General features: G+C 34.9%; 2 protein-coding genes across 7 annotated transcripts in view; one reads left to right on the top strand and one right to left on the bottom strand.

Annotated features, from left to right (window-relative positions):
* Shab (potassium voltage-gated channel shaker cognate b) overlaps positions 1-6,443 on the top strand; it is a 45,383-nt gene extending 38,940 nt beyond the window's left edge. The window contains exons 4-12 of one of the 6 annotated variants that reach the window (XM_088266635.1): positions 1,807-2,653; positions 3,468-3,595; positions 3,676-3,759; positions 3,940-4,017; positions 4,141-4,291; positions 4,403-4,743; positions 5,051-5,123; positions 5,326-5,462; positions 6,042-6,443. In XM_088266635.1, the coding sequence (XP_088122761.1) occupies positions 1,807-2,653; positions 3,468-3,595; positions 3,676-3,759; positions 3,940-4,017; positions 4,141-4,291; positions 4,403-4,743; positions 5,051-5,123; positions 5,326-5,462; positions 6,042-6,161 (1,959 nt within the window). In that variant the 3' untranslated portion in view covers positions 6,162-6,443. Of the gene's footprint in view, positions 1-1,806; positions 2,654-3,467; positions 3,596-3,675; positions 3,760-3,939; positions 4,018-4,140; positions 4,292-4,363; positions 4,744-5,050; positions 5,124-5,325; positions 5,463-6,041 lie in introns of all 6 variants that reach the window. The other 5 variants (XM_088266638.1, XM_088266636.1, XM_088266634.1 and 2 more) reach the window with 5 other exon arrangements.
* Positions 6,444-14,642: 8,199 nt separating this feature from the next.
* Naa60 (N-alpha-acetyltransferase 60) lies at positions 14,643-21,845 on the bottom strand. Its single transcript, XM_088266640.1, has 5 exons — positions 21,691-21,845; positions 21,472-21,577; positions 19,354-19,760; positions 16,882-16,992; positions 14,643-16,077 (listed from the first exon to the last, which is right to left on the bottom strand). The coding sequence occupies exons 1-5, from the start codon at positions 21,705-21,707 to the stop codon at positions 15,972-15,974; spliced, it is 747 nt and encodes a 248-aa protein (XP_088122766.1). The 5' UTR covers positions 21,708-21,845; the 3' UTR covers positions 14,643-15,971.
* Positions 21,846-23,548: the final 1,703 nt, after the last annotated feature.

The following is a 23,548-nucleotide window of genomic DNA, read 5'->3' as shown; positions in this document are numbered from 1 at the left end:
GCTCTAATACCTTTTTTATATTTTTTACTTTACTAACTTTGTATTGTATGTTTGTACATGAAATCTATATTTCCTTCTTAATTATATTTATGTTTATTGTAAATCTACTTAGCGCTGTATATTTATATAAATGATTTTGTAAATGTGTTTGTGTTTTGTGGTTCGCATGTTTTACGTTAGCGTCTTATTGCACGAACACTCGGATAAAACCATAGTTAGTCACTTCAATAGTAAGCATTATTAAAATGCACGGGCATGTATTTAGAAGTTGAAAAGTATTAACAAAATACGTATAATCATTTTCCCATGTTTTATGATTCCAGCCTGGTAAAAAAAAAAAAAAAAAGAAATTGTATATAATGGCACGCCAGAGATAAAATGCCCTTTTGAGTTAGAGAGATACGGAAGAGTAAAGTAAGGTTCAATGTTACTATGGTTTGGCCAGATTGACGAGCCCAGAGTGGGCGGGGATGGGCCATCGCAATATGACCAGTCGTTTCATCCGTCACGTCGCTCGGCTGCGGGGCCGAGCACTGCAGCGCCGCCGGCACAGCCGCGGCGGCTCGCCAGGGTCCCCCCTCAGCCGAGTGCACGCACGCCACCCTCCTCACACGAAATCCCATCTCGCTATATATGCATTGTGCTTCCGCTTCATCAATACTAACACCGACACACCTAACTCGCTACTCGACTATACTCTCATCCCCGATCAGTACGACATACTCGCAGAAAGACAAATCATGCTGAAAGTTTCTTGTAAGCTAACTACATTTGGCCTTAGTGTAGAATACTTTTGGAATACATTTGGTAATCGGTTCCTTGACCTGTACATATTAATTCAATGTGTAAATATTTTGTATCTTGGGATAAACCGCTTTACTTATTTTTAATAGCGTATATTGTTCAAAATATTTTGAGTGTGTCCAAATTTTAGTTCAAAAATGCTGTATACGCTCCACTTAGGAGTTAATAATATCAAGATTTTTATCGGTTCCTCAGCATTGGCGAAAAAGTCTATCCAGGTGGGAATCTGGAGGTCTGGGTATTTACGGGGCTTAGATTGGCCGGTTCGAGTGATCGCTTTATACTCTGCGCAACATTCACTGTTCTACCCATGAATGAGAAACCACATTACTAAAATATTGCAAACTTATAATATTCATTTGAGAATAAACTTTATAGGCGACATCTAAGGTCGAAATTTGTCTGAAACTTATGAAGGTCTTTGCCGACTTACTAAGTTTAAAAAAAATTCAATTGCATCTGCAGCGACATCTTTAGCCATGATTTTTTTGTTGTATTTTGTCACTTGTAGCATATACATACAACTTTCCCAAATTTGAGTAATACGGTTGTTAATCATGGGTAGAATGGTGAATGTTACACATATAAAAAGTGATTACAAGTGATGACAGCCTAAGACAGGTGGTAAGCCCTATATATTTCCAAACTTCCACATCTCCATCTTGATAAGCTTCATTTTTGTTGAGTTATCAATAAAAATACTGTGATACATAATAGGGGCTATATAGAATAATACTGAAAATGATTAATGATTCCAAATTTAGTTTACAAGGTAACTCAGCGGCATTGCAAGTGTAAATGTCCACCGGTACACGAGCCTTCCCGCGAAGGGGGAAGGCGGCGCATGTAGGGGTAACGACACCTAACACACTCACACCTGAACACTCCCACGGAACACAGAACACGGATGTACACGCGTACCGCGGTATCGGCGAGTGTAGGGATGTACAGAGCGGCTGTATGTAGACGGAGCGAGGAATGTACAGCGGGTGTGGCTTGCAGGTGATAGCGGTGATCTCCATCCTGTTCATAGTGCTGTCCACCATCGCGCTCACGCTCAACACCATACCCCAGATGCAAGTGTACGACGACAAGGGGGCCATCACGGACAACCCGCAGCTGGCCATGGTGGAGGCCGTGTGCATCACCTGGTTCACGCTGGAGTACGTGTTGCGCTTCAGCGCCTCTCCCGACAAGTGGAAGTTCTTCAAGGGCGGCCTCAACGTCATAGACTTGCTGGCTATCTTGCCCTACTTCGTGTCTCTGTTCCTTCTGGAGACCAACAAGAACGCCACGGACCAGTTCCAGGACGTGCGGCGCGTGGTGCAGATCTTCCGGATCATGCGAATCCTGCGCATCCTCAAGCTCGCTCGCCACTCCACGGGGCTGCAGTCGCTGGGCTTCACCCTGCGCAACTCCTACAAGGAGCTGGGCTTGCTCATGCTGTTCCTCGCCATGGGCGTGCTCATATTCTCCTCGCTGGCCTACTTCGCCGAGAAGGAGGAGCCCGGCACTAAGTTCATTTCCATTCCCGAAACATTCTGGTGGGCGGGTATCACAATGACGACAGTCGGATACGGTGACATTTACCCCACGACTCCGTTGGGCAAAGTCATCGGGTCGGTTTGCTGTATATGCGGCGTGCTGGTGATTGCCTTACCCATCCCCATCATAGTCAACAACTTCGCCGAGTTCTACAAGAACCAGATGCGGCGCGAGAAAGCGCTCAAGCGCCGAGAGGCTCTCGAGAGGGCCAAGAGAGAAGGCTCCATCGTGTCCTTCCACCACATCAACCTGCGGGACGCCTTCGCCAAGAGCATGGACCTCATCGACGTCATCGTGGACACAGGTCAGTCGCTTTCCCCTACTAGTCCGCACGCTCGTACTCCGCAAGCACCGCTACCCCCGACCTACCTCCACCCTTCTACCGCCCCGGCACCGCATGCTACTAGCCAACTACATACTGTATATTGGACTCACAATGAACATGCCCATCGTACTGAGAGCTTACCTAGTTGCTAGCGGAATGACTATTCATGAGACTACGAAGCGGTGCACTCAGAGAGTTTTGTTCCTTCCCTCCAGGTGACAAGTGTGTTCTGATAGACGCCGATGACATCAGACCGACTGCTTAGTAATCAAACACTTACGATGACACCTCCACACTCCGGTTTTACTCAGTCCAGATGTTCCATTCCATTACGGTTAAGATAAACATAAGTAAATAAACTAATCGGAAGTTACACTGTGTGCACCCTGTGTATATTGGCTCTGTGTGTTATGTGCTTCATAGTAACTCGGTGTGGTGGACTATTGTTATATGTATGTAGACATTCGGAAACCGTCCGGACCGCGGTTACCCACCCCAATTATTCAGTGTAATTTTGAACACCGAATTAACATTCCATCCATGGCTTTTTACAAAATCGCTACTTTGCGAATAGATTCGCCTCGTTGAGAGTAGTTAGACAATACGAGCTTTCGGCAACTAGGATTTGAGTAATATTTTTTTATCTGGAATAATTGATACGATAATTTGTAATTTTAAACGGTGATTCACCACCGGGGCGAGTTTCAAGATTGCACGGTTTAGTGGTCGTAACGAGAGGTGGGAGCCACAGTCCGGGGTGGATGAGGAAACACTGACCGAGGCGTTGTCGTAGGACACAACTTGTCGCAGGGAGACAACACTAGCCAGGAGGGCGACCCCAACATGCCGGGCGTGGGCTGCTACCGGAACTACGACCACTACATCGCCACCAAGGGCCAGCCCATGTCCGACGCCAGTCAGGTGAGTACCCATCCGGCATCCGGCGACGGCCACCCGCACTCGCCCCGTACAGCCGGGTACAGCGCCTCTCTCTTTTGCAGATCTTGAGCACCGCCAGCGACAAGATGTACCCCGAGCCTGACAGTCCCGAGAAGTGTCTGCTGCTCAACCCGGATCCCATTCCTGTGAGATATCTTACAAATTACCCGCTCCCGTGTTCCGCATTGTACTGTCAACTGCTCATTTTCTTAATAACCTACTAACCTATTGACCCACTGACATTGTATTGTTGTCTCGAGTGTCTGATTTCAGTTCGTGCAGCGCTAACTAACCGTTTAGAGAATTCATAACTCGATTGCTTCTAGGACAAGAAGGCAGCGGAAAAGCAATTGGAACTGGACCAGCTACCGTCTGAGTTTGAGTGTTGTTTTTGCACCTTTAAGGTACCTTTACACATAACACACTAACACGTTTCCTTGTCCTGTGCAGATATTACGTTTACACATATACGACCGGGCTAACATAAATGGATGTGTAACATGTTAACACTTAGATTTGGTTTGAAGGGATACAAGGAGTTCATAGATGCGGAACATTTAATGCCCCTGGCGACCTCGGACTTTAAGCAACCGGTTTGCGTGGAACTGAATTGCTTGCGAAGAGAAGGTCTGGCTCCCAAGGCCTTGCCGGAGTCGGCTCCGAGCTTGGACTCTTCAGGTAACCCTTTTCACTAGAGTCCCCTCAGATGCGTGTACATAGCCGGTGTATAGCTTGCGCATTACCTTGCAGATACATTTGCATCATGCCTTACGCACCCTTTTCCTTCAGAGGGCGATATCACACGAGAGAGCGACTCCAACTTGTATGTGAATCCGCTGGACCAGAAGGTCAACCGGCAGTACAAAGGGGTGACCAAGAGCACCTCGGGCGACAGCTCCCTTCTGTGCAGCAATAAGAATTCCTCTCAGAGCTTGGCCCAGCAGACCAACCAGTCTCTCGCCGGCTCCCGGACCAGCTTGTGCCAGCCGCTGCAGCCCTCCAACATCTCCCGACCGCCCGCTGCCAAGTCCCACCAGGGATCCAAGTCCAGCCTGGGCCTGACTCCGCAAGACTCCCGGGGAAGCTTGAACGAGTCTCTTCCCAAACACAGGAAAACAAGATTTCAACAGGTAATCGATATTCCTCGGAAGGCAGATAATAATCTATTGCAAATGCGCTTAGTAATATTTACAGTGTATAATCAAACATGTTTCTTACCACCATCTACAGGCGATTTGTGAAAGTTTTTTAGTTATGGGACATAAAAAAAAATTGTTTCCATTTTTCACACTAGAAGATGTTACTCAATTTAACAATAGCCTTTCTCTATTTTCGGTTTAGGTGAAGGATTGTTTAGCTCAAAGGGATAATGTATACACATCTTTAAAAATCCATATATTTAAAAAAATATATAGCTATTGTAAAATTTGTTTCCAGGAATGGGCGGATGATGAGAAGCGACCTCCAAGAGGGATAGCTACAAGAATAATTAACCATCATATATTCGGAGGTAATACTTTTTTAGCCATATGACATCTAACAACACGAGGTCAAATATGAACAGAATTTGTGAATAAAGATATGTGGGCCTCTAATTTAGGGGGCAGTAAAGATATTTGTTTAATTTGATTCTAGAATTTTAACAAAGCCATTGTAAAACTAGAGGTGATAAATTTTAGTGCAGATTGTGAATATGGTTTTTCTATGCTTAGGTAAGAACGGGAGCAAACGGAGCGCTTGGTCGAGCGAACAAGATAACTTGAGAGCCCGGTCTATACTGAAGAACAAGGAGGCGCGGGGCACAGACAGCGAGTTCCTCATACAGGACATGGCATCCCTGGGTGCCAACGTGAGTACCTTACCTTATTATTTACCCCAGCCGGTAATTTCACCTAACAGGGGTGTACAACTATCCTTAAGCAAGTACATACATAGAGCCTCCTGATTGGCTGAAATTGAGGAAACACGTAATAATAATTTTAAATTTATAATGTGTTCTCACCGGGTCTTTCACTATAGACGGCCCATTTTACAATTGTTGCTTAATTATTGAGAGGGAAAACAGAACGTGGACGACCGAAAAAGACTTGGCACGATCAGATCAATCAGAACCTAAAATCTGGCGGTGTCAAAAGTCTGCGTAATCGGAGGGCATGTATGACTAGATGTCACATGGCTGATGACACAATATTTTTAGTACCTAACCAGCTCCATTATCCATTTATTAATAGCTCTATCACAAATAGTTATTCAATAATCTTGTGGATAACAGTAGCTTTATTGCAAAATACTCCAAGTTGTTTTGCCCAAACGTGGTATATGTTTGATTTAGTTTGATGTGTTTGTGTGTTTTTGATCTTGTGGCGGAGAATGGCTGCGGAGGTGATGGCCAGGCGGTCGTGTAGGGTAATGAGAATTTTGGTCGCAGGGAGATTCGGGAAATGAGAGTTCGCCGGTGAGGAAGAGTAGCTTCAAGCAAAACCACTGCAAGGGAGACCAGGACAAGCAAGAGCAGCTGGCGGTGTCCGACGCCAGGAAATCCGACTGAAGTAATTACGAGTGCAATAAACCAACTAGTTAAACATATCATGGTGCGATTGTAACTGCTTGGATAAAGTCAATAAAGGTACAACCTACCTAATGCCGTTTGCCATTCCATTATATACACTAAGTTCTAGTTGTAAGTTTTACATTCGAAGGTTTGTTGATTTGATCAATGTGTTCTTTTACCAATTACCGGACGTTTCCTTTCCGTGATTAAGAGACGCTGTAATGGAACGTAGAAACCTGTGAATTTCAATTAGTGAACATGTTTTTGTGATAGACGATTCTCATCTTAAGAGTTATTTTTGCGAGAGATATATTTATGAAGAGAGATGTCGTGAGCCTCGGAGATTATGCGGAAGTTTGGTTGGAAACGGAATCGTGAGAAGCTTGCAGGGTAGTCTCCTACGGTTGTTTTCAATACAAACTTATGTGTAAAGCGCATCAATTATTGTTATTCAATGTGCTTGTATTCTTAAATGTGTATAAATTCAGTATTTTCAATTGTTTTCAAACCAATAAATGACATAAAACAAGATTGATTCTATTGAAAAACATTTAATAAACAATTATATATATATTTATGCATTTTTCATTTACCGTAAAGAATATACAGTACAGTAAAAGCTCATCAATTGAAACAACATTAATGATAATTTTAATTCTACCATAATTCAAAAAGGAGTAAGAAATTCTGGTCTCCCTTATGATTTTATGATTAGCTTTGTTATTTTGCTGATAAAAAAAGACAATTTCTTTTTAATTCAGTTACCTTATTTTAAAAATTTAACTCAATAATAAATATATAAAAAATTGAGTTTTTACTATATTTTACTTATTTTTTTTATCTTTTAAATAATATCCGCAACCAACGCCGCATAGTATTGCATAGAAGGCGTTATCTTGATGGTTAATTACAGGAAGCCAACGTGATCAGTCTTGCTCTTCAGGTACGAGTCCAGGGTAATATTAAACAAATATTAGAAGGAAAAATTATACATATTAGATTTTACGAGTCTAACCCGAAACCTCCAGTACAGTAGCCAAACATGTTAACCGCTACACAAGAAGGCAGGCATTTAACTTCTCTTAACTTACAACAAATAATGTCAAGGAAATTTCACAACCATTTTGGCGTAGATACAAATGATGCGAATTAAAAAATTGAATCACATATAACAGCAGACCACATAAAATTCCTACTACACGCTCATGAATTCTACGTTATTTGTGAAACCATAAGGTAGACAAGTAAGGTATCAAATAAAACAATATTGAATATAAAATTAGCATCTGTATTAAAATTACAAACAGAATTAGAAACCCCGTGGGGTATGCATTACAAAAAACAAAATATATAACATTAAAAATAACTAAAAATTAATATAATCGATATATAATTTATTGAAGAGAGTTTTGCGAAATATACATAACTTTTTGGTAGAGTTTGATCATATAAAATGTAAATAGATTTCATTAAATTATTTTAATAAAAGTTATAACAGAGTGCGTAAACCTATTTAACACAAACATGTTCTACCTATTACATATCTTACACAATGTAGAACATAACGCAAGCTTTATACACACAAGCTCAATAATACTTTAGCAATAATCAGTCAGACAAAATGAAAATGATATGACATCAAATTAACAATTACGCGTAGTGAATAGTCCTGTTTCAACATTTACCACAAATATACTTTCACACTAATGTAACAAATAGTAACTAAGCAATTGTAAATAACAAATAAAGGTTACATCTTGTACGCATTATTCAGCATAATAATTAGGTATTTGGTATAGTTACGTGTGTTGAACGTTACAGAAAACTTGCAGTGTAACAATGCAAAGTTGTATTTGCAAACGATTTTAGTACATACGTGTCGCTCCTCAAAATAGGTATTAATTATTGCTTTAATTGGCATAATATCTATGAATATAAGTCCATCGATTGTACACGATAAGTTTTGACTGGAATTTATTTTGTTAAAGTGTGATCATTTATTTATCCTTTTATATCCTGGAACATGGAACATTGACAGCTATCAAACAAAATAGGTATTAATTATTGCTTTAATTGGCATAATATCTATGAATATAAGTCCATCGATTGTACACGATAAGTTTTGACTGGAATTTATTTTGTTAAAGTGTGATCATTTATTTATCCTTTTATATCCTGGAACATGGAACATTGACAGCTATCAAACAAAATAGGTATTAATTATTGCTTTAATTGGCATAATATCTATGAATATAAGTCCATCGATTGTACACGATAAGTTTTGACTGGAATTTATTTTGTTAAAGTGTGATCATTTATTTATCCTTTTATATCCTGGAACATGGAACATTGACAGCTATCAAACAAAATAGGTATTAATTATTGCTTTAATTGGCATAATATCTATGAATATAAGTCCATCGATTGTACACGATAAGTTTTGACTGGAATTTATTTTGTTAAAGTGTGATCATTTATTTATCCTTTTATATCCTGGAACATGGAACATTGACAGCTATCAAACAAAATAGGTATTAATTATTGCTTTAATTGGCATAATATCTATGAATATAAGTCCATCGATTGTACACGATAAGTTTTGACTGGAATTTATTTTGTTAAAGTGTGATCATTTATTTATCCTTTTATATCCTGGAACATGGAACATTGACAGCTATCAAACAAAATAGGTATTAATTATTGCTTTAATTGGCATAATATCTATGAATATAAGTCCATCGATTGTACACGATAAGTTTTGACTGGAATTTATTTTGTTAAAGTGTGATCATTTATTTATCCTTTTATATCCTGGAACATGGAACATTGACAGCTATCAAACAAAATAGGTATTAATTATTGCTTTAATTGGCATAATATCTATGAATATAAGTCCATCGATTGTACACGATAAGTTTTGACTGGAATTTATTTTGTTAAAGTGTGATCATTTATTTATCCTTTTATATCCTGGAACATGGAACATTGACAGCTATCAAACAAAATAGGTATTAATTATTGCTTTAATTGGCATAATATCTATGAATATAAGTCCATCGATTGTACACGATAAGTTTTGACTGGAATTTATTTTGTTAAAGTGTGATCATTTATTTATCCTTTTATATCCTGGAACATGGAACATTGACAGCTATCAAACAAAATAGGTATTAATTATTGCTTTAATTGGCATAATATCTATGAATATAAGTCCATCGATTGTACACGATAAGTTTTGACTGGAATTTATTTTGTTAAAGTGTGATCATTTATTTATCCTTTTATATCCTGGAACATGGAACATTGACAGCTATCAAACAAAATGACATAACAGCTGGTATCAGATGACTATAGAATGTGGATGCGTTTGAAAGGATGGCATGGTGTTAAAAATCAGTCATTTTGAGAATTGAACAACATGACCACCAAATTATAATAACTGCTACTTTTATAACTTTTTTTAACTCCATTTACATTTTGAAGGGGGAAAAATCGGTTCTTCAAATTAATATTTACTAAAATTGTCTACATATATATATATATATACATATATATATATATATATATATATAGTATGGCATCACTGCCACGATATATTAAAATGTGATACTTTGAAGCGATCAATCAAGCTTGTGTTTTCATCCATGTGTTGCAAATACAACATTTTTAATATAACACTGCAAACTACGAAACAGAATTATTTAATATTTTTGGTGCTTGACAACCCGTACCATGATCTAAATAAAAGTGTTAATTGTTCACTAAAATTGTACATAATTCATTTAAAAGCACTTCTCTAAAACTCCAAACTATTCAAATATAGACTTTGGATATCATTTTAGACTTTTATTTTAGATATTGTCACAAAAAGGGTATGTTTAAAAACATTGATAACCGACACTTTGGTGTGTGGTCCCGTGGATAGTGTCGCGGACTCTCGAGTCAGGGTTCGAACCCACTCTACCACAATTTGATACGTATTTCTAATAATGAACCGCACAGGCTCACAGAAATATGTAGTATGAAATTGAAGTATTTTTGTAAATAATAAAAACACAAATATTTCTCTTTTAAAATAAAATTTTAAAAAAAATAATAAAGATTTCAAAGTCCAATGGACTTATAAAGGTTTTACAACTTGTAGATGTATGACATTTAAGGACCAATGATATTTTTAGCTGGTTTTAGAAAAAATGAGTCTTAAACTTTATTTAAATGTAAATTTTAATTTTTGGAAAAACCAAAATCCAAAGCTTAGAAAAGTACTTCATAATCATCAGTTAACATACATATTTTATTCTAGAATCCTTAAAACATAAACAAGTTTTTTTAATATATTTTAAATGCTTTTATGTTTGTTAGCTTACAAAAAGTTAACATGCATGTGTAATATTATATGAAGAATGATATACGGGAATACTTCGACTAGATAATATTGTATGCAAGGTAATATTAAACTAAAAACAATAAACACGGAATACTGAGCCTCTTTTCAATACATTTTTTTTAAATACTTGGAAAATAATAATAACAGTCATACATATGTCCAAAAACCATTACCATTAATATAAATCAAAACACAATGTATGGGGTCGTTTCGGAGCGTGTGGCCTTACAGACTTATTCATAAATACATTCATCTTGTTTTTTATTATTATCATAATTGTATGCCCTCACAGGACGAAACAGCTATCACAAAAATCAGTAGAATCATAAGTTATTATAAAAATCATCCCATTTTGATTTATATTATGAATAATAGATTTGGGAATTCTTATTTTTAAACGAAATGCTAACTCAATAAACGAATAATAAATAATGTTTATCTGAGAAAATGATTAAATGATTAAATGGTAAATTATGAAATTCTTCCAATTTTACATTGAACTATAGAATTTTGAAATTTTATAGTTGGATTGCGGTTCAAGGACTGCCAGTTGTGCTTATTGCCTTATTTTTTATATTTTTTTATTCATGAACTTGAATCAAACATCCGAATAAAATTGATGATGCTTTCACATTTTGCAACAAAAATAAATAAATAAAAACAATATAACTATAAAATACTGCTAGCGTAAAAAGTTATTGCTATGTAAAAGCTTCCACATTTTATAAAATTAATGAAATTAAAATATGTACTAGAGTTGGCGATACAATGCTCAGTCTGTGAACACATAAAGTGTCATGCGAGTGACTGCTTTGGTAGATTGCTTAAAACATATTCCAAATGAATGATCCCATCAAATACCACCGAAATTACGTTCCAAACAAACACTCTGTTACTTTCACGTTGTATTATTAGATTTAGACCCAAATACTTAACCCGCACCATTAACATAGATATGTATAAAATAAAATAACTCTTGTAAAATACAAACACATTGTAATAATTACAAAACACAGTTTTAATATTTACAGTAATGTTTTATAGAATTATACATAACGTCGCTCAGTGTTCAATACCGCAAATGCGACCTAAACTCAATTTTAAAGATGACTTTTTTATGCGAGCCACATATGCAGCGCACTATATCCAGATTTGTCTTTGTGACAATATAAAAAAATTTCAAGAACACACATTGTTCTATTGATTTTCAATAAAAATACATATTACATTAGCAGTATTTAACGATGATAAATTATATTTAAAAAATAAAGAAGATATTAACAAATTTCGCAGACACATCATGTGTTGTAGTACCATATTAATATCTGGATTAAAACCAAATGGAAGAAATGGATGATTATATCCAATCTTTTTTGCTATTTTAGCCAGTGAAGTTTCAGGGGTTCACGGCAATTTTGGAAAAAGAATGAGCTATTGCAACAATAACAAAAATTATAATGAATACAATGTATAAAATAAGAAAAAAAAAAATTTACATTTTTTTCCTTCAATTCTTTGTAATCCTTAAAACCAAAGTGATTCTTCGTAGTGAACCAAATATTGAATCTGCTAATATAATAATATTTACTTTTATAGATACATATTTTTTTTTAAAATATGTAAATCATGAAATGTCATCCGATTTCCCAAATGTAACATGCTTATGTTCAGCTTTAAGATAACTTTCTCGGTTCGAATCCACTATACCACAATTTGATACCTATTTCTAATAATGAGTATGACAGAAATAATATGAAATCGAAATATTTGTGTAAATAAAAAAACACAAATATTTCTCTTTTAAAAAAAAAATACAGAACTTGTTTGTATGATCTGTATGTGCTTATGTTTTAGGTAAAATTAAATTATTTTCCCTAGTACATTACAGTCGCGGCAACACTGGTAATCGAGATTTTATTATGTTTCATATTTATGGCATTTAAAGGAAATTTTCGGTTGCTCCTTCGGTGTTCAGCTACGCAATATAGTAATAAGGGAAATCGTCTTTGGATATATCATCAGTCCATGGAGGTGACATTATATAATATTAATGCGAACATTTGCAAATAGATAAGTAAAGCTTGAATTCAACATGACAAATCCAGAGATACTGAACGGCCGAAATTCATCAATTTTATTAAAAATATATAAATAAAACATCAACTACAGACAGTGTCTGCAAAATCATAACAATCTTTACAGATTTAAAATGGGTATTATCGAAAGAAAGGGATACTGAATGTTACATTCTCATTTAATTGTTGGTTTTTGTTTTTGTTCTTATAAAAATAAAAAAAATAAACGATTACATTAAATTATGTTACAAACACATACCCTTATCATACATGATGATGGCGGGGAGTTACAGAAATATTTTTTTAGACTCATAATTACACAATGTTTCCATTTTTTCCCGAAATTTAAACATACAGAAAAATCCTTTGAATGTCTTTCATTTCGTTACAGATTTCAATAAAAACAGTACGGATTGTCTTCTATTTTTCAATATTAATTCATTTACACGCTTAAAAAAAATTATAATACCCAATTATATTATATTTGAAGTAAATTTTTAAACGGAAATAAATTAGTACATCATAAAAATTTCAGAGTTTCAAAGAATCGATAGATTAAAAATTGTGTAGGAAAATCATTTATTCAAAATTTAGCCAAGACAAAAGGCCCCTTACTTTATCTATCACAAAAAGTCAAGTCGAGAAAATATATTTCGAGAAAATTATAAACTTCTTAGTAACAACGCTATTTAATTTTTCTGCAAAAATCAATACACTTTTGTTATTCGGAACAAATTGCTCTAATGCAAAACCCTTAACCTCAAAACCAATTTAACACCTATTTTTATAAACTGTAAGAAATTTATATTTTAAAATACTGAAAATGTTGAATAGGAAATAGGTAAGCTACGCGAGAAATAATATTTTGGGATTTCATCAGGTGGGTAAATTATAGGTAGGATAATTATGATGTGATGATCCCGAAAAACTGTATTTTTGACATAACACCGTGACAATATTTATTTATTGTGTTGTAAAAACACACAATTCTTCAAAAAGTTTTCGATGATACAACAATTTTAAAGCACATTAAATACACGCATCATTTTGCAAATCTTGAAAATGAACATTACTTTTATAAATACTTAATCATAATTCATGGGCAAAGTAAATGATATTTGATTGAATACATCAACTCATTGATACAAAACAATAATTCCTTATCATTAAAAATAAAGTAATTTGAACACATTGCATCTTTCTTGATCTTATAATGAGATACCTTACATAAACAGGGCGGAATGTATACCCAGAGTGATTTTGTTAATTTATTACTTTTATAATTTACATTTTAGGAACATAAGTGTACCAATATTGTTTTGTTTAATATTAAATTGGAAAATAATTACATAAAGGCCGACCGAGAATAAAGCACTTTTTATTCAGTGGTGCTTACATTTCTGTTATTTAACTGGCAACACTTTTTATAGTTTCTCCAAAAAGTCAATCAGTGATGTAATTTAGTGGAAAAATGGAATTCTTTAGACCTTTCCATGTCAAATACCTCACAATGTTGCCTACTACTTTTCATTCATTTGTTTTCATTATTGTTGTGAACGGAAATAAAGTAAAAAATCAATAAGAAATGACATGACACAAAATTTTGGACTATTGTTGACAGAAGATTAAGATGTTGCAAGTGACAAAAATTAAATCTAACAAATTTGCAATATATCAAGAGAAAAAATATTTTTGGTTAGCTAATAATCAATTTTCCTGGATAAATGCACAAACTGCTTCCTACTATTACAATATGGACTACTTTTCATTGTGCCTTGATTGACCACCTCAGGCCCAACTACGAGGAAATTAAATGATAACATTATGAGGACTGGTAAATAATTTGTTTACAGAATATAATATATATACAGCAAACATTATAGGATTTTTTTTTAAAGGTAACAAAAAAGAACGGTCAACATGTGAAATATATGGCTGGAAAGGTTCAATACAGTAAATAATCCTAAATATTGATAGTTTTTAATTATAAAATCATCAATGTCAATTTAATAATTCTTTTTGTGAATTTACAGAATAGTTTTGAGTAACAAGTAATAAATATTAATATATAATTCAACTTCCGGTAATGTAAAAGATTCATTAGTACGGAACTGAGAATATTGAATTATATGCCTATTTTTTTTTTAATTGCTTTATGAAATAAGTAAGTTTGTTGAATAATTTATTATATTTGAATCTCAGTGCTTATCGAAGCACATGCGGTTGCTTCAAATATAGACATAATTAGATAAAACATTTTGGAAAATGCATAAATTTCACATTAACAATAATTAATGAAAAAAAAATCAGAGTTCATTTTTTCATAAAGCGTAATAATCACTACTGATTATTTTATTAAAATGGTGGGAACACGATTACATTTTAAAATAAAACATTATAATCAAGGGAATCCATAGAGATTCGCTATTGTTTTACACATGTATCAACAGGTGTAAAACAATAGCGAATCACTCCTATCAAGGAGTATATGGACGGTGATTTTGAAAATATTTCCTATCTGACATTTTTGGAAAAATAGAAAAAGGTTATTTATACCTCCTGTAAAATAGGGTCTTTGTCAGATAGGTCTGCACACATCACCGTCAATATGATACAAGCATATCAACCCTGCAACTTGTAAATGCCAAATAGGTATAAATTGTTTTCTTTTAGCAAATCTGCTGAAAATAAACATAAACATGATCTAAAAAATCATATTTAAGGATATTCAAAGGATCACTTCCAAGTGAATCATTTTTGCCAGCTTGTATCATATTTGCGAAGATTTACTGAAATAAAACTATCTTTACCTAACATTGTATTTTTCCTGGAAAACCCTTTCCTAACCCCGATGCATTCTGAAGCCATAGAATTGTTTAAATATTTTTTTTTATTTGTTTAATTTAAAGTGCAGTCTTAAGATAAGCTAAAAAAATGAATGCACCATACCTACATAACGTCAAGTTTTAAAATGTATTCAAATGATTTTATTTTCATATAATTTCTCTCGTAACCAAAATGAAATGTCAGATAATAAAAAGAGTAAATCAATATGGTTTTGAACCGAGCCGTTATTCAATTATAACTATTCACTAACCGATAAAGCCAAAGGGTAAAAGGCTAATTAGAATTTATTCAAGAGCAAATTCCATCAATTAAAAACATATAGAAATCTTTAAAGTGTTTTGAAGAAATACATAAATCAGATTAGGTTCCAGAAGCCTCTTGTACATTTGTTCTTCAGCCTTGATGCGCGTGTGCAATATGCTAGGTTAGAAAAAACATACCTCGGAGGAAATAGCACAAAACAGAGCTCCGAGTGGAGAGCTCATGTAAAGTGGAGGTTCAGTGGTGCCAGGCCAAACTCAGTGCAGCTCTCAACTTGCCCCAAATCCAGGGGCAAATGCCCCCTCCGCGAAGTGCCACACCCGCCCAGTACTTCACATAGTCAGTAAACATAACAGTCAAGAAAAATATTTATTTTAAGTAAAGTTCAAGACAATATCAAGTCCAAAGAATGTTTTTTTTCCACAGGTTTATAAGTTTATCTTCTTGGGATCTTTTTGATTAAAAAATTAAGATTACTTATTAAATTAAAAACTAATTAAAATTGCTAGTAACTTACTAACCCAGAGATATAAAAAAAATATTCAATACAGAATTATAGCATTTTGTATAAATTCTTATGTGAATAAATGAATTATGAATAAATGGAAAATTTCAGCAAATATGTACTTATGCATGTAGACTTGTTCCCGTGAAACATAAAGATCTCCTTACCCCTTTCTATAACTAATGGTGAAAAGGACAGACCAACATGGTATTAACCTGATCGTTAATAATACGAAAGCAAAGTGATCAGTCCTACACTCCGGGTTCATGGATATAGGAATGGAATATGTTTGAATGGCACAGAAGAAATGCTACATCAAGCTACCAGCAACAGGGACAGTCAAGAAGCTCAGGGTGAAGGAAAATACTTATATACAGAAAAGAAAGTGGAGAACGGATAGTAAATAGGAAGAACAAAATAGCAGCAATAGCCAGGGCACTCAAAGTTTAATACCCATACTTGCAGAAGCTTGTGTAGCTTAAACACATATATTGAGGAGTGTTAAGATATGAAATTACTTAAGTAAAATTATTGCGCTTCAAATGTGTCACCTAAAAAATTGATGGGACTTGCCAATCACGCCCTTTTAGCTAGCAACAGTCACGATCATTTAAAAGAAATTATTTTAATTGAAAAGGATATTATAAGCCCCAAGGTGGATGTCCTCCATTGATATAATGTACATATGTAAATCCATCTTTGCATCGTCCTTTTATTGAATAGTAGTAAGGCAGAAATGAGTGAAGTTGGAATCTGAAAATAAATTTCTATTAAAAAAAACTCTATTAAAACAATAAACATTTCTATTCTATCAAACTAACCGGCTTTTTCGATATGATAATGAAAATAACAGGAATTTTCTCTTTTTAATTGTCAAAAAGATTAATATTCAGAATCACAAGACAATCTGTACTATTCTTATCAAAATTTGTAAAAAGATAGATATAATGCGTTCAACTGGCTTTATTTTAATTTGAAAAGAACAAACAATTCGTAATTTCATCAAGTGTTAATCATTCGTTATTTTCACCACAACAATCAAAATTGCAAAATTAGCGACCCCTGTTACCGTAGAGGCGACGCACTGGAAGCTTCTTTTCAAATTGGAAGTTGAAAACTGTGTTGTACTTCAATGCTGTGCAACCATCTTTCCAAAACAATGCATATGCGTAATAATGTAATATGTAGACAATTTACGAAAATGATTTATCATAAATACAAAGAGAATCTTAAAAACTCCTTTTGCATATTGAATATGTTAAATTCGATATACCTTCCGAGTGAAAAAATTCCATTTCAGAATTATCAATTTTTACATTAATCTGAAATATGTACCTAACAAGTGAATATTTTATTGTCAGTCACACATCTGGAGGTTAGAAAATATTGGAATTGACTACAGTGGAACTTCGGATTGCGAAACTAAACCTGTGATGGAAAAATGTCTCATTTCAAAAACAGAAATTTCGGGTTACTAACACGAAATTCTGATTTCAAATGCATTCGAATTTTGTTTATCGCCTGAATTTTTCATCGCTTCCGGGTGATATTAAGTTCGGTTTATGTCAATAACCTGACCATTACACTACGCCTCCGTAGTGTAATGGTCAGCACGCTCGGCTACCGTTCTAGAGGTCCCGGGTTCGATTCCCAAGGGGGGTAAAATAAATATAAGTGATTTTTTCACTGTAATATTTATTCAATACTACCCTGGACTAGTGCCTGAAGTGGAGGGCTGATCACCTTTCCTTCATATGTAAACGATCAAGATAACACTGCGTTTATATGACGCAGTGCCCTATGCACCATTGGGGTGCGGATAAGGGTTTTATTATTATTATGTCAATAAATTTTGGTTCACAAAATTATTCTCTTGTAAATAAAGTGGTTAAAATACAATGATAATCAAAGTCAATAATCAGATAAGATAATAAATATTTAAAAGAGAAACATATTTCACTTTTGACAGATTGGTAAATTATCGATTTTCCGTGATATTCTTCTGTGATATCTAAATACACAGATACCATCAATATTTCAATACAAGTCCAACATAATCTACATATTTAAATGGCTCCGCTTTGTAATATTTAATATGCTTCATTTCGGTAATGACCATAATGTTGCCTGTGACCTTGAAGCAATAATTGCAATTAAAATTACATAAAATAATTATCTAGAAAGTTTTTTTATATATATATATACCCTATTGATTTAAAAAATAATGAAAGTAGGTACTGTTTATATTAATTATTGGAATTAAGAATATTTAAAAATATATATATTTCAACCCCTAATAATGCACAAGAAACCGTGTTAGATTGATGCAGTGTTAACTTGATCGTTTACTACATGAAGGCCCGGTGATCATTCTACCTTCAGATCCCAGTCTAGGGTGTCATTATTGACAAATATATATTTTTAGTGCCATGAAACATGCAAATTTAACATTTCGATGGATTTTGCTTCGACAAGAAAAAGTTACTGAAGTAATGTGTCAGTTTATACTTTATATTACTTTAGTGTAGGATCTAAGGTTGTCCAGTTTAAATCTCGCAAAATGGAGCAAGTATCGGTTATTTTGCTTGAAGGGATATTATTTATCAAGCGGAAAATTAACAAAATATGTAATGGTTGTTCCCGTGCGGAAAAGTATGTTTGGGTGTAGGTTGACATATTTATTTAATACAAAGAGATATTCCAGATTTTTTTTTTTTTAAATATTTACTTTTTATTTTTATTTTATTTAATTTTGATTATGTGTGTGAAACTTGTAAATATTTTATTTTTTTGGCATCTCAACATAGATGAAGAAGAATATGGAAGTCTGGGCATTTACAGGGCTTACGACCGTCGTAGGCTTGGTTAAACCAAACCAAACCGAGCCTATGAAGGTCGTAAGCCCTGCAAATGTCCAGACTTCCATACTCTTCTTCATCTTTGTTAAAAAAGAACTCCTAATTGGGGATAATCAAGATTTGTGAACAAGTAATTGAATACACTCAAAATATTGTCAACTTGTAAATATTTATGAGAAAAGTAATAAAGTACACGAGAGTTTCTACGGCCATCTATTATTATTTTTCAAGTGATAAAAATATAAAATATACTTACTTTCGCTGTTCATAAAACAATATAGCTTCGGAATTTGTGAGGAGAACATGGAGAAATAAAGCCTTCACTCTGTGGTGATACGGCGCAACCGGCGTCGAGCCCGCTACATGTGAAATAAGGCTTTGTAGCAACAAGGACCCCACGCCGGCCCGTCTGTGCGACCGCGCCACCCCGAGCAACAAGATGTACCCCACCAGAGTGTTGCTGTTGTCGGCGAACCAGCTCGGCAAGATGCCCCGGTCCTCTGCGTTCAACTTGAAGTAAGGTTTGATCTCCGCGACGATCAGGCCGATGATCGCTTTCTGGTGGACGGCAGCGAGGGCGAAGAAGCGCTCCGAAGATGTTATGTCTTCATACCACGTTAAGGGGTACTCGATCGGAAACCAGTCCCGACATAACGCTATCACCTGAAATGTAAATATAAAGGGTGATTTTTTAGTAGCTATCAGATTTTTTTTTTAAAAAAACACATAAAATTCAGAGAAATGCGTGAAATATTTATTTGAATCGATAGTACGGTTCATATAATTTAATGTTTCAAGATTATTTCATTCAAATGTTGACCGCGGCTGCGCCTCAAATGGTCCATCCGCTTAGTCCAATTTTGGCATACATTTTCCAACATTTCGGCCGGTATCTCACTAATAAATACTTCAATGTTGTCTTCCAATGCGTCAATCGAAGCGGGCTTGTTAGTATAGACATGAGCTTTAACATAGCCCCACAAAAAATAATCTAAAGGCGTTAAATCGCACGACCTAGGCGGCCAATTGACCAGTCCCAAACGTGAAATAAACTGTTCACCGAATTTGCCTCTCAATTGATTCATTGTTTCGCGTGCTGTGTGGCATGTGGCACCGTCTTGTTGAAACCACATGTCATGCAAGTCAAGTTCTTCCATTTTGGGCAAAAAAAACTGGATATCATTTCACGGTAGCGCTCACCATTCACAGTTACATTGCGATTCGCATCATCTTTGAAGAAGTACGGTCCAATGATGCCACCAGCCCACAATCCGCACCAAACAGTAACTTTTTCTGGATGCATTGGTAGCTCTGTATGTCAGTATATTCAACAATGTAAATTTGGTTGCGAAATTTAGTCACAATAGCCCGAATAGCCGCTTCAGTGGGTTGATTAAACTCCCAGAGATACCGGCCGAAATGTTAGAAAGTGTATGCCAAAATTGGACTAAGCGGATAGACCATTTGAGACGCAGCCGCGGTCAACATTTGAATGAAATAATCTTCAAATATTAAATTATATGGACCGTACTATCAATTCAAATAAATATTTCATGCATTTCTCTGAATTTTATGTGTTTTTTTTTTAAATTTCCGATAGCTGCTAAAAAATCACCCTTTAAATGTATTTTGTCCTAGCTACCCTTACACGTTCATAGCCGCAACAAGGCCTGAAGGTGATGTTTGCACCATCACATTGAAAACTCCCTCCTACACCCGGACCTGATTTAAAGACCTATAAAGATAAGATAAAGCCTTTCTCAGATCCACTTTTGAAAAACAGAAAAGAAAAGTAAGGTTAACAAACCATTTTTACATTTGTATATTAGTATTTTGTCTGCCTCTGCAGTGTAATGGTCAGCACGCTTGGCTACCATTCTGGAGGTCCCGGGTTCGATTACCAGGGATTACCACTAATATTTATTCAATATTACACTGGACTGGTACCTGAAGCGGAAGGCTGATCACCTTTCCTTCGTGTGTTAACGATCAAGATAACACTGCGTTTATATGATGCAGTGCCCTATGCACCATTGGGGTGCGGATAAGGGTTAGATGATATTAGTATTATCAATCAATTTAATTGTACTACTTTCAATGTTCTGATCATTGCCACTTTAAAATATTAAGAAGTAAGTTATGTAACACTCACCACTTTACTATATATCCCCAAATTCCAATAATGATAAGGTTGGTTAGTAAGTTTTTATTTGTTTTAAAGTTGGATGCAAAGTAAACATATAGTCATTGTAAATATATGAAGTTAAAGAAATGCTCAATGAAACCGTGAGCGTATTACCCGGCATGTTATTAATAATCAAAGGAAAATTTAATTGACAATTGAAATGTAATAAATTTGCAATTAGCAACTCACCTCTTCCAAATCATCTGGACATAAGAATCTTAAATGTATGTCCTGGAGAAAGCATGGATATTGCGAAGGAGGTGCCAGCACGGTTGGAGATCCATCAGATTGGAACCTGAATTTTTTAAAATATAAGACTGAATAGACTGCACAATTATTTGTATTGCTAGTTGTCTGTGTGCTGAAAATACTAAAAATAATTCAAACATAAACAAAAACATTACGCACCAGCTAAACCCAGCCATTCGTTACTCCTGTCATGAAAACTGTCGATTCCTACCATCGAAAATGATTGAGAGGTAAAATTAACTTTTCTGACACATGACAATTGAGTAATATATTAATTTTGACACACGACCTCTAAGTCAAACAGCCATTCACAGCACAGACTAACTAATTTATATAAAGACCGCCAACTGCCTCGATTTTTTATGGCTAAAAGTGATATTCGCCAGCGGCCGGAAGTGACGTAAACGGCTAGAAGTACTAAGCTCCCGGCTGGGCGTGACTTCGCCGCGGCTGAATGTCAAATCCACCCGCCGAAATATTTATCATTCATTTTTCAGGTTAAATGGTATTTATATTGAAATTTGTTGTACTACATATTTTCAAAATTATAATATTAATATTACAAAGAAGATATTTCACTATCTAAATTTATTTATTTCAGTGTAAACAAAAATAGAAAGGTCACGGCTAAAACGCGACATTTATAAAAAGAGTTCAGGCGATTAATAATGGTTACTCAACTCAGCCTTACAATGGTAAATGGCAATGGTAACTTTTTTGAAACTATTATCTCAAACTATGTATAAATATAAGGCTTTTTAACAAAAATAAAAACGATAGAATTTTCAAATTACTATATTAAATTTAAAATTCTAGAAAATACAATATTTTAAAAGGGCGGAAGGAGTGCCCACCACTTTCTGAAGTTATGTTTCTTAACGGGGGTGCCAGCGCCCCTTTGTGGGCGTTTTGGAAGTCTGGCTAGGCGTTTTTAAATTTTTTGCATTTGGGGGGTGCTACAGAAGTTCAAGGGAGCGTTGTGTCAAGTAAGAAAAACTACGCTTTCATACGCAAAATTTAACTTTAACTTTGGCATAATACTCAATATTACCAAGTTCTTCATATACGGATTTCTATTTTTCTATCGATAATTGTCTATAACCATAGTTTGTGTATATTTATTTGAAATATTTGAACAACTTGTTAGTATCTCGTATTTTTCGTTCCCGTTTTGGTGTTTTTGTTAGTGTATTAGTGTGTCTCGTCATTTCTGGTCGTTTTTTGAACAATCTGACGTTTACGAGTCGACCCCCCCTGGTCTGACAGAAACTGAAATTGCGGCTTCAAACTGTGCAATGTGTGCACAGACTAACTAATTTATATAAAGACCGCCAACTGCCTCGATTTTTTATGGCTAGAAGTGATATTCGCCAGCGGCCGGAAGTGACGTAAACGGCTAGAAGTACTAAGCTCCCGGCTGGGCGTGACTTCACCGCGGCTGAATGTCAAATCCACCCGCCGAAATATTTATCATTCATTTTTCAGGTTAAATGGTATTTATATTGAAATTTGTCGTATTACATATTTTCAAAATATTAATAATATTAATATTACAAAGAAGATATTTCACTATCTAAATTTATTTATTTCAGTGTAAACAAAAATAAAAAGGTCACGGCTAAAACACGACATTTATAAAAAGAGTTCAGGCGATTAATAATGGTTACTCAACTCAGCCTTACAATGGTAAATGGTAATGGTAACTTTTTTGAAATTATTATCTCAAACTATGTATAAATATAAGGCTTTTCAACAAAAACAAAAACGATAGAATTTTCAAATTACTATATTATATTTAAAATTCTAGAAAATACAACATTTTAAAAGGGCGGAAGAAGTGCCCACCACTTTCTGAAGTCATGTTTCTTAATGGGGGTGCCAGCGCCCCTTTGTGGGCGTTTTGGAAGTCTGGCTAGGCGTTTTTAATTTTTTTGCATTTGGGGGGTGCTGCAGAAGTTCAAGGGAGCGTTGTGTCAAGTAAGAAAAACTACTCTTTCATACGCAAAATTTAACTTTA

The sequence above is a fragment of the Brachycentrus maculatus genome, unplaced genomic scaffold (assembly GCF_059751285.1).
Source record: "Brachycentrus maculatus isolate JH-2025_06_01 unplaced genomic scaffold, ASM5975128v1 h1tg000272l, whole genome shotgun sequence".
NCBI classification, from domain to species: Eukaryota; Metazoa; Arthropoda; class Insecta; order Trichoptera; family Brachycentridae; genus Brachycentrus; species Brachycentrus maculatus.
Note: the sequence above shows the minus strand (reverse complement) of the source record. Positions and strands in the feature narration are given on the sequence as shown.